The sequence below is a fragment of the Falco cherrug genome, chromosome Z (assembly GCF_023634085.1).
Source record: "Falco cherrug isolate bFalChe1 chromosome Z, bFalChe1.pri, whole genome shotgun sequence".
In the NCBI taxonomy this organism is placed as follows: Eukaryota; Metazoa; Chordata; class Aves; order Falconiformes; family Falconidae; genus Falco; species Falco cherrug.
The window spans coordinates 62,409,825-62,422,022 of record NC_073720.1 but is presented as its reverse complement, the minus strand read 5'-3'; the positions used below and the strand labels follow the sequence as shown (position 1 = coordinate 62,422,022).

Sequence of the window (12,198 nt, the reverse complement as noted above, 5' to 3'; positions counted from 1 at the left end):
GGGGGGGGGGGGGGGGGGGGGGGGGGGAAGGAGGCAGGGGTTAGTATTCAGGAGCTAGTGATGAGCTTTTCCAGTGCTATTGTCAATTTTTGTCAATTACCTTTGCTTATTTCTGTTCCCTCATTATTACATCCATTTGAAAGGCAGAGACTAGGATGGATTGCAATCATTGTGAATTTCAGGGAAGTCTGTCTTTTTTATGACTGTTCGGTCTCCTGCTGTGGTTTCCCCTGGCTGCCTGAGGGGGTTCAGGAGGCATGTCCTGTCTCTGGAAATTCCCCCCCCTCCCTGCCCCCGGAGAGGCCCACTGAGAGAAACCTTCTAGCAAGAAGAGAAATGACTCATGGTGATGTAAGGGACAGATTCCTCAGAAGTGCCTCGGGTAGCTGTTTTTTTCTACATGCATCACAGATTACCATCCTTTTTCTTTTTCTCTGTTTCTGATACGGAATAAGTAGTCCTCCTTACCCCACTGCATGGTTATCTGAACCACTGACCTGCTGTGCACTTGGATATAATCATCACAGGGAGCTCCAAGTAGCTCTGGGTCTGAAGAGCTTCCAGGCTGGGCTGGCAAAGCTGGGTGGGAGGTTTCAGCAGTGAGTGTGGCAGACAGGCTGGTGCCTCCCTCCAGGTCTGTTCTCCCTTTTTGCTGCCAGCCTGTTGTTTCCAGGACCACACCTGGCCTGTCTCCCTGCTGTTGGCAGAGTAGCACATGCCTGTGGTACCCTCTGGTTTTTGAGATCTGCTCCAAGCATCTGACAGTCAGCAAAAAAGCGATACAGTATCTTGCACCAGCAGAGCATTTTTTAAAGCACCCTCTGTCTTCTCTGTGATCAGAAAAGGCTGCCTTTGCATGGGTAGCAGGCAGCATGGGTGTTCTCAAGCCCACTGATGCCTGGGGAGGTCTTGTGGCATTGGCATAGTGCTGTTTTGTTGCCTCTTCAAAAAATTCTAATATATATTTGTTGTTTCCCTTAGCAGACCAAGCCAGACCAGTGAGGCATGCATGGATGTGAATTGGCTTGAGGATTCTGCATGCCAGTCTGGTGTAAGAAGTTAGTTTAAACTGCTGATGAAAAGAGAATTTATCCACCCACATTCCTTTTAAATGTCCAGCTGTTATCTCCTGAGAGAAGAGTAGTCAAATGCCTAGAAAAAACAATCATGCATCACCCTGTTCATCTGGAACTGGAAAAGGTGGAGAGGGGAGTGATGGGAACATGTCAGCCTTAAAACAACAGGAGGATATTAGGAAAGGGACTAGGAGGCAAGCATGGGATGGAAGGTGTGTGTCTGCCCTTCCAAGCGGGAGCCATGCAGGGGGTGCTTCTTCTCCCTCCCCTCCCCTCCCCAAACCCCACATGCTGGGAGGCTGGCCAGCCTGCATGTGTACCTATGCCCAGGAAACCTGGGGTCTCTGTCCCCCTGGGCTGGCTGCCCCACTGCTGCCTCAGGGCTTTGTGTATGTGAAGCTCAGGGGCAGATGCTGAGCTGAAGCTGATGGTACCACTGTGAGAGGAGAGCCAGAGCCTGAAGGGGTCTACCCAGCTACCAGGTGGTTAGAAGGATGTTTCTCAGGATGGCAAGACATAGCATAATCGGGCTGCAAGGGCCCCCGGCTCTTCTGTCTGGCTGTGGGAAGCTTTCTTACCCCACAATGTGGAAAAAGCTCATTACTCCTCTTTTGCTCCAGATTTGGCAAGGGCTGTGGGTGCTCCTGACCCCGGACAGAGGGGCGATACCTTGTGCTTTCACAAGATGGGGAGTTAGCTGTATACACGCCCAGCCAGGGGCGGAAAAACCAACTTTCTATGTGCCAGGGAAGAGCAGCTTCCTGTGTGCAGCACTGGGGAATTCTCAATGAAATAACCAAGGGCAGGAAAACCTGCCTGGGAAGACTTCTGGCATATGAAACCTGAACATGTCTGGAAAAGCCCAGACAGGAGGGGAAAATCCAAGGTGCACAAGACCTTGCTTAAATTATTCTGGGCCAAACATGGTGTCATTGGGTGGAGGCCAAATTGACAGAAGCTTGCAGAAATGTGCCCAATGTTATATAGTTTCCTTTATGGCTCTGGCAGAATTCCCTGCTCTCTGCGGTGGTAGCCTTGAAACTAGAGAAAACGTTAGTCCCTGTCCACTTGCCTTCCTATTCAAACCAGCCTGTAACTGAAACAAAAAGCCCTTGAAAACTGCTCAGCAACTGCACACTGAGTGTTCTGGTTGTGAAAATACAAATCAAAAGTCTTTGTTACCAGCTTATTAGGTGTCCCACTGCAAAGTGCTTTTAGCAGATGTTGGAGCAGGCTGGAAGGATTCCAAATACACTTAGACCGAGCTTTTCCTTGGAAAGGGAGCAGTCAAGGATTTCACCAGCTGACTTCTGAAGTGCCCCGGCAGAGGGCCCTTGTGTTGGAAGCAAGCCATGCCCTCGGATCGTGAGCTTGTTCCCGCTTCCAGGAATACATGCTCATTTTGCCTGCACGCATAAGGTGCTGTGGCTGCATTTCCCGTAGCTCCAGCGGCAGTAGCCGGTTGGAAGAGGAACTGCTGGGAGCAAAAGCTGTGCTGACTTGTGCAGTCCAACTGACTTGTGACTTGTGGGCTCACAAAAATTGTGTTCTCCTAAAAGTAATTCCTGCTTCTTCCCTCTTCCTATCAAAATACACACATCAAGGCTTTCTCAGGATCCATACTGGTCTGTATTACAGCCCTGGGGCATGACAACAGTGTGAGTTTGGCATGTAAGCTTCTGTGCGAGTTTGGTCTTCAGACTCTAGAAGAATGACTGGCAGCAGAAGGCTGTGCCACAGCCAAACAGCAGTCTCTGTCGAGAGGATGTTCATGTGGTTGTCACAAATGTCAAATGCAGTTCCATCCCTGCTTCACAGCTTTGACACATTCTCATCCTGGAAAAATGCTGCATATGACTATGACTATTGTTTTAAAATATTCTGTTATATTAAGCCTGTACTAGCTGATTCTTTATATCCTGCTGATTTATAACAGCAATCAGGAAAGTGAAGTGGTGCTAGAAATCCTGTAAAGACAGCTAACCTTGTAATGCATTAGAGGAATATAAATAGCACCTCAGGATTCATTATCACTGCCCAACTAAGCAATTGGTTTTGGAGAGACACAGATAAGGACAATTCTTTCTGTCCAAAATTAGGTAATTAGTGACAGAAATGGAGAGAAGTGGGAAGAGCTGGCATTATGAGGCATGCTATTTTTACGAAGGGATAGAGCATTTGCTGGTCAGCCAGTAAGGTACAGCTCTGAGGTCTCTCATCTCCTACTAAAATAGAAGGTGCAACACTCCAGGGAAAACCTTACAAGTTTTTTGCATGTAATAGTCATTAACCAAGTGTATATGCATCCCTGTTTCCCAGACTAAAGCAAGGTATTTACTGTGCCTTTACTGTTGCTGCAGTGTGTGTCTACACAGGTGTTACTTGATCTGTGAAATGCCTCAATGTAAAGATATTTAGATAGGCATGATTTAAGTTGGGAACTGCAAGTGTGGAAGTAGATCCTTGTGTGGTGTTTTTGTAAGATTTTGGGACATTTCAGCACATGCAATCAAACTGTCCATTGCTTTCCCTGAGATTAAGATGGGAGTAGGCAGTAGCTGGTGCTGTTTTCACTGACTTCAAGGCATCAAGAAAAACTGAAAGAACTGTGTGGACCATGTCAGCTCAGGTAATATCTGTGTTTTACTGGTATAAATATAAATCTGAGGCTTCTATAGTTTTGAAGGATTATGCACAGCTGCATATTTAGTTAGTTAGATAGATAGATAGATAGATGGCATCTGAAAGTTGTTTAATTGGCCTGGAGACCAGGATGCTTACCACTCTGCTGGATCTGTAGCTTCAGCAAGCAGCAAGACAAGGATGTTGTAGGCCAAATGTAAAGAAATACCTCTTGATGTTTAGCTGAGTTTGGACTGAACATGACTCATTGAAAAGTGAGAGTGTAAAAACAGACAAAAGGTGATGTAACAGTTTTATCAGGTAATGGTCACTGCAGCAACCAGATTTTACCATGCACAACAAGTTCCTCCAAGTCTTTCCACAGTGTTTCTTTTCCACACAGCTTTTGTTACAGCAGCTGTGTTAAGGACCTCATCTGCAATGAACTGTGGCCCTGCAGGGTTCTCTCCCATGGAACTGTAGGCAGTGTTTTCACAGCTATACCTTTTCTTGCAAGTCATGTTAAAACAACCTCATGTGATTTTTTGGTTTTCTCTCCCCATCCAAATACTGTGAAAGTTTATTCCATTGGACTTGCTGTTCATGTTAGGTCACAGTGCTGCTGAGCTTTCCCCAGAGCCTCCTTCCTTTGGAGCAGACAAGCACTAAATTTGCCGTACTCTTTTCTGTCATGTCATAGTGCCACGCACATGTTAGAGAATGGGTCTTGCCTTTGCCAGGTCTGATCTGTTCTTACTTATCTTCTATTGCGAGTAAAACCTGGAATGTTTTTTGTTCCCATTTTCTTTGCAGAACACAGATTTTGACCGTAGACTGTGCTGAGTCTTTCTGACTGCTAAGATAGAATATTAAAAAAAATAATAATATTATATTTGGGGTGGATGGCAGTGAGCTTTTAGCTGCTAGGGAAAAAGATTGCACAATTTGAAAACTGAGACCGTGTTACTTTAATGAAAGGACACTTAAAGAATACTTACGGTTCTTCATCAAAAAGGCCCCTCTTATATCCTTTTTAATTTGGCCAGTAAACCAGCATCTGCAGCGTGTTGGGATAAACTGCTAACTTGGAATATTTCCCCGGCTGACTTTGTGAAAGCCCTTCTGTTGCTGAAGCCGAGCACAGTGGAACGTGCCACATGTGCTGTCCTCGTCTCTGGTTATAAAATGCTGCCATTGCCAGACCAGCCTCGGAACTGCAGGCTGGTGAGATGGGTTTTGAGGAGCATCCAGTGTGGTCTGTGCAGAGCTGGGGAAGCCTTCACAAATTTTAGGGTATTCATTCCCGTGGGGCTCAGTCTCGGTGAGCTTATGTGGGAGCTACCTGTAGTCACGTTATTGAAGTGAAATCCAATTTACTCACCTAGAAGCACTGCAACAGAAACAGGAGGGAAAGGGAATCACTGCAAAGCAGTTCTAGGCAGCAAAACACAGTCAAACGCCTCCATACAGGCAGAGTGCCGAAGATTTGAGACTGCAAGATCTAACTTTGTCCCAGTTTAGTCCAGCTCCGTGTCACTCTTACCCACACTTTTTTTTCAAATCTGATTTTTTTCTCTCTGGGCTGTCTGTGCTTAGAGGATGGGTCACAGAGACAGGCTCCCAGGTCTCCACATCGGAACCCTTGCACAAGAGGTGGGATGGTCATATATCCATATAGGAGCGGGCTGTGGGCTATGCAGCAGGGAGCTCCCCACGAAGAAGCACCCGCCACATGCTCACCTGCCGTGGGAAATGCTTTTTAAAGCCAGCTTAAACCCCAAGCTGTGATGTTTACCCATCCCCAGAACTTCTGCCTTATTTGCTTTTTGTTTCCCTCATGGAGATATTTCTAACACAAATTATAAGGTACCTTACTTTCATGGGGCATGCTTCATGTAGTTAGTCTTTGTTTCTTAACTGGTCAGATTGGTAACTTTATCAACATTTTAAACCTTACTACTGTGGCTTATTTGGAAAAAAAGAAAAAAAGTACATCATAGAAGAAAATGCCTGTGCGCTCTCTTATTCTGTATTTCTTGTGCCTGCCCTTTTCTGTCTGTACTCCTCTCTCCTTAACGTTTTCTGTTTGCTACTGCCACATGGACTGGATTTGCTGGCTCCTAAAAAAACCTAGCAACCTACTGTAATATGGACTGTAGTATAAATTACTCGGGTAGATCTGAGGCAGTAACTGCAATCAATGGACTTGCTCTGAGGGTGGTGAAACACTGGAACAGGTTTCCCAGAGAGGTGGTAGATGCCCCATCCCTGGAGACATTCAAGGTCAGGTTGGACAGGGCTCTGAGCAACCTGATCCAGTTGAAGATGTCCCTGCTCATTGCAGGGGGTTGGACTAAGATGGGCCTAAAGGTCCCCTGAAACCCAAACTATTCTATGATTCTATATTAATTTCTAAGTAAAAAGAAGTTTGTTTAGTCAATGATCTTTAATAGCAATCATGGTATGCTATTTTTAATTAAAATTTTATCTGTTTTTCTTTGCTATCTCACACAGTAGGTGGCGTGTGTGTGGTATTCTTAATATTTTTTTAATGTATCTTTGTAATTATTTCTTAATGTGATTTGATACATACATACAAGACCATGATCCACCAGAGAGGTTTGTTCTCTCTTTTGTCTGCTGCATCTCTGATCCTGTAACCTAAAATGGTGAATGTTATAAATACCAATCTGTAGAGAAGGTTAATGTTAGAACTACCTCCTGTATTATCCAAGTAGTAGTAAGGAAAACATTTTCAGCCTGTCAACCCAGTACAAGACAACCATTCATGCATTTTCAAGCTGAAGTACTGTTCCTGTTTGGAAAATAGTTTTCTCCCTCCTTTTCTCCTGATTTAGGGAGAAGAAACTGAAAGCTAGAGTGCAAGAGTTAGTGAGTGCTTTGGAGAGACTCACGAAGAGCAGTGAAATCAGACATCAGCAGTCTGCAGAATTTGTTAATGACCTTAAAAGGGCAAACAGGTACAGGATCTACTGGTAGATGGATGCACCATTAGTTTTGGGGTTTTATTTTGTTTTGGGTTTTCTCTTTTCTGCTTTGTTCTGGTAATGCACTGTAATCTTCCCCCTACCTTAATGAGCAGTTTCTGGATCTTTGTGTTCACACATGTTGACTCTTTAAGGTTGTAGGTAGAGATGGGAAAGGTATAAACCTCTCATGCAGGACACTAAAACTACATAGATAAGAACAAATTGCGGGGAAAACAGGTTAATCTTAACTGAGCTGCTAATAAATGCATTATTATTAAACAAAAACCTCCATTTAGCCAGATTCATGAATCCATTACTTTGTTTAAAATTGCTCCTTTTTCTTTGGCTCCAGCCTCTTTATTAATAAACTGGCTTTGATAATCACACAGATTTTATTGCTCACTCAATAGATTTTACTAGCACTGTGTTTGGATGGACTGAGAACATGGTGGACTGCAGCTGCCCTTCCTGCAAGGAGCTTATCACTCACAATGTAATTTTCATTAGTAAATTATACTTGAAAGCCCTTCTGGTGAGGAGCAGTACCCATCTCAAGCTTTCCTACTGAGTCAAGGTGAAGGCACAGAAGACACTCAGCAGCTGACACGTTAGCACAAGATGCCATCCTCTGAATATAGCTGTTCATTTTTTTCAAATGGAAAATGCAAAATCTCTGCTGGATTTTGTAAGCAGATTCTGGCCATGCAATGTTTTTGTAAATCATAACATGTTTAATATTATATCACAAATAAGTGTTCTGCGAGGTCATCACCAGCAACCTCTAGCTGGCTCTTTGAACCATGTTTAAAAATGCTTTCACTGACCAGGTTACTGGTAAATGTCTGTACTTGCCCTAGAAAAGATAGATTAGCATTGATCTGGATTTGGATCTAATGTGTTTTAAAGCACTAGTAAGTTTTAGGAAGATCATTGATTAGCACCCAAACTTCGGAGTTCCCTGAAGGTGGGGTTTTGGGGTGAATTTTTGGAGCATTTGCTATGAGCAAGCTTTTTTGATTGACCTTGTATTGCCTTGTATTTCTAACAGCAACTTGGTAGCAGCTTATGAAAAAGCAAAGAAAAAGCATCAAAACAAGCTGAAGAAACTGGAATCGCAAATGATGGCCATGGTGGAGAGACATGAAACACAAGTAAGGATGCTCAAGCAAAGAATAGCTTTACTAGAGGAAGAGAACTCTAGACCACACACCAATGAAACTTCACTTTAAGTGCATCTCTTTCAAAGATGCTTAGTGCCATTACAGATTTCTTTTGGAGGCTGACTTCTAGGTAGCTTCAAACACTAAAAGCTCTGACTGTCAACACTGACACATTTAAGCACCTTCTCTGGGATCCCGGAGAGGTGCCATGGGGATAATTTAAGTGTTAACCTTAAGGACTGTTTCATAATGTAAAATGGCAGTGCCTGAATTATCATGCTATAATTATGTATGTTGTCTGTGTCATTATGTCTATACTCATACAGCTTCTCTTCCATTTTATCTATGTCCCATGGGCGACAGTGTCACATAGCGAAATAATTCATGTTAATAGGTTTTAATTTGGGGAGTTTGGAGGTCATTTGAGTCTTCCTTGAGCTCCCTCTGCGCACAACTGTCTTGTACCCTCAAGACTGGCTGCTGTGGTTAAATCGACTAAATAGGCAGCTGCAGAGTGGAAAGGGGATAGGCTGGCCTGGATTTTTGCACCGTACTTGCAGTACTGTCGCTCACAATGCAGATCAGGTAGGAAAACTCCTTCTGCTTTGAGGAAAGAAAAAAAAAAAAAAAGAAACCCTAGTTGCATCTCTGAAAACTACATGGTATCTTTCTTTCTTACAGTTTGTAAGAGGACTAAAGACTGTGAGTTTCACCATGACAGATAGGTAGTCTGTGCCAATGTTGGGTAAGAAATTATAGGAAACGTCCTAGTATTTTTATTGCATGGTGTTTGCAATTTGTGAAACACTTGTTTTTTCTTGCTAATACATTATAGCCAATGTTTTCTTTAAGAAGCTGGGCCATTTTTGTCACATGTATAGTGCTTATAACAGCTTTCTGTGATCAAGAGGTAGAATGTCTTCTTTTCATACTTGTTTTGACCAAAAAAGGTACTTACTAGGAATGTACCTGTTTAATATTAAATACATAGGCACAAAACTATAAATGTGTAGGTGTATGGATATACAGCCACAAACAAAATGTGAATGGTGAAGTTTTCATACAGCTTCTTAGATTTTCTTTTGTTAACTGCTAACATTCTCTTAAGTCACATGATGTTACTGTATTATCAAACTGACTGAATTGAAAATGTTGGCCTATTATGGTAATGAACATTAAACAAAGCATGGCAATCAGGTTGATTTCTCTAGGGAGCAAAATACAGGAGTCTGCCATTGCACCTGCTTCATTCAGAATTTGCTTCTTTTTGACCAAGTAGGTAAAACAGCTTCCATGTTTAACATGCCATACTAGATTCCATTCGCTTTGTTAGCCTGTAACTGTGTTACACCTCTGCTTTGTATTTTTCAGGCTCCGTTTTCAAGCAAGTCTGGTTTCAGTTGTTATCCTTTTTGCTTTACATGTCAAATTGCATCTCAAGTTTTATTAGTGTATTTAGAATTATGGTAACTTCTCTCATTTATTCCTCAGATTTCTAGTGCTAAGGAAGTGTTTTTAGAGGACTTGAACTGTTTTTGTCTACTCTTGGGTTAGGCCAGGCAGTCAAAATGGTTGTGGGAATTCATGTTCAGAATACGGCATTATTGTTAAGTTTTGGTTACATCTGAAACTGTAGTGGTTGGTGTTCATAACATCTCTAATTACCGTAGCTGCTGTTTTCTTCTTATCTTACAGTAGTGATTCCTGCTTCTCTAGCATCTGATACATCAGCTACAAAGCCAACATCACACGTGATTGATTGTGATAGCAAGTTAAAACAGTGCTGATTTCAAAGTTAAGTTGTAGGTAGCGATGCCCTGGGACTGGTTTTGATCAGTCTTCATTCTCAAGATAATCACCCTTCTTTATTTATAATGCAAATGGAAATTTTTGCAAACCAGTCTGTTGAGGGAGCAGGCAGGCACACTGATTTCTTACTATCATTATGGTTTTCCCAAGTATCTGTCTATAGTGTTTCCCTTTTTTTTTTTTCGGTTGGTTTTTTTTTTTGGCCAACAAGTTTCTCACCAACAGGAATGTGGGGTTTTGCTGTAAGCTTCTGGGGTAGTTGATCACACCTGTTTCTGAAGAAATACAAAATTACGCAGTTACAGTTTTGTTTTCTTGCACCTGAAACACCCATGTAACTTGAGGTCATCTCAAACTCTCCACGTGAAATACCTTTCACTTAAGGTGACTAGAAACCACTGCTGCATTGGATTTCCTCTTAGGTTCAGTTTTTTTTCTATTTCTTGGTAGGTAGAGAAGCTGTTAAACATAATACAATGAAGCTTAAAACATCTGCATTGAAACCTGTTTTTAAAATAAAGCTACAAATCTAGAAAGCATAAGTTGCACCTGGAGTTAAAGACATAAAAGCTGTAGTGTCTCTCAGTGCCTTTTTCAAGCCTAAAAGATTTGCTGATTCTGCATGAAGTGAATGTTGTTTTTCTACATTTACTGAAATCTTCCCTGCCAGCTGTGCTCTAGAAGTGTTTTAGAGCAACTTACAAATCATTAGTAAACGTAAGCCACTCCTCTTTTCTTCCCATAAGGGCTTACAGAAGAAAAAGCAACACTGGTACCATACAGTCTCAGCAGTAGCTGGTTTGCCAGACCACCAGTTGCTTTGCCTAAGCAAGCAGCTACTGCTTCATTTGTTGCCATACTGGAGAAGGCCAGTAGGGAAGTGGTGAAAGGTTTACTGTTACTGTGAAAACTCTTCAATGTTAACAATTAGCTGCAGTTTCAGTGCATCTGTTAAAATGGCACCAACCCTGAGATTGCCAAAAAAACTTTTATGCAACTGTTTGAAGTACCAGCACATCAGCATATAGACATGTGCAAATCACCTTGAATCACAGCAACCTAGCTCACTTAACACTTGTTGCAGAAATAATACATTGCAAACCAAGAAAAATAGGCAGTTCTTGCCAACAGAACCTAAATTGTTCACTTATTAGTGTTGAGGGTTTTTATTTTCTAAGTCACCAGAGTGCATGAAACTTTGTATTTCACAGTGTGTCCAGAAAAAAAGTATTTTAAATGTATAAATCTTCACCAGCTTGAATGTACTGTTAGCTATTGCAAAGCACATGTGACTGTTTGCATTAATGTCAGTATTGTTCTACTGGTTTTATTAGCATCTTCTCCTCCTTTAACACTCTGCCATACATTGTAATTTCAGAAACTTTCCCCTTACTGAATTAGCTTTAAATGTATTGCTGCTTTTTAGTTTCCTAGCTGCTGTAATATAGCTGTTTTGTGTTTATTTGATATAGAATTGTAAAAACGGCATTTATTTATACAGAGGCATTTATAATACTTATTTTACAAATGTTCTTATATTCTGAATAAATTTCTAATGCTGTTTCTTTGCCTTGGCGGCTGCTTTACCATACCTAATCATCTTACTGTTGAATGGGTCTGCTTGAAGGTACCACAAAGACACTCTCCAAAATACCATCTAACCCTCAATAATGTATGACACCATCAGGCAAGTTCCCGTAATAGGGACATGGAAAGTTGATAAGAACTCACTGGAGATCTGATCACAGGTTTTACCTGAGCACAGGAACATCAGTACTTGCCAGTACAGCTTCAGTGAACACTTCATAGAAACAGAAGGGTACACAAAGTTTCCACATGTCCAGTTATTTTAATAACAAGTTATATGGACAAAAAAATACAAAAAAAGTTGCTGTTTAGTAAATACTTTGTAAGCACTGATAGAAGTTCACATTCTTCCTTTCTCCAGTACATATAATACCTTTTAAGAAAGTTTGATGGTGGTGGTTTTTTTTTCTTTCCATTCTGTTCAGTAGGCCCCTTGTCCACCTTTACAATTGACTTCAAAAAATAGTACTTTCTTCGTGGCACTGTATGTAATCAGTGCTGCTGACTGGCTTAAGGCAACATTTAAACATTCTACAGTGAAAGAATAACCTGTACCTGCAGCACAGGCTTTACATTCCACACTGATCAGCAATGCTTGTATTCATACTTCAGTACTTCAGGAAGTTCAGCATAAAGTCATTTAATTTTAGAGAAAAATTACAGTAGAGAAGAAAATGTCAGTTTAGTCATAGCCTCTTAAATGCTGTGCTTCAGTTCCTGAATCAATGAATAACAAAATCACAGTCATCAGTACAGCAGATGTTAACAGATAATTACAGATTTTATTTACTAAAACTGAACAGTTGACTAATGCAAACTTTCTTCAAGATAACATAATGGAAATAGAATAAAATCTGTAACTTCACATGGTTTTAACGCTATTAGCTCTAAGTACTTTCTACTTAATTAGCACCAATATGCCACTTATATATCACTGAGGGAAACAGGTGAAGT

At 41.6% G+C, this 12,198-nt stretch overlaps 1 protein-coding gene across 3 annotated transcripts in view; it reads left to right on the top strand.

The window, feature by feature from the left end:
- The window catches only part of MCC (MCC regulator of WNT signaling pathway), a 230,775-nt gene extending 219,555 nt beyond the window's left edge, over positions 1-11,220 (top strand). For all 3 annotated transcript variants that reach the window (XM_055698403.1, XM_055698402.1, XM_005441623.4), the window contains 2 exons: positions 6,557-6,679; positions 7,737-11,220. In XM_055698403.1, coding sequence (XP_055554378.1) covers positions 6,557-6,679; positions 7,737-7,917 — 304 coding nt within the window. In that variant the 3' untranslated portion in view covers positions 7,918-11,220. The remainder of the gene's footprint in view (positions 1-6,556; positions 6,680-7,736) is intronic.
- The last annotated feature ends 978 nt before the right edge of the window (positions 11,221-12,198 follow it).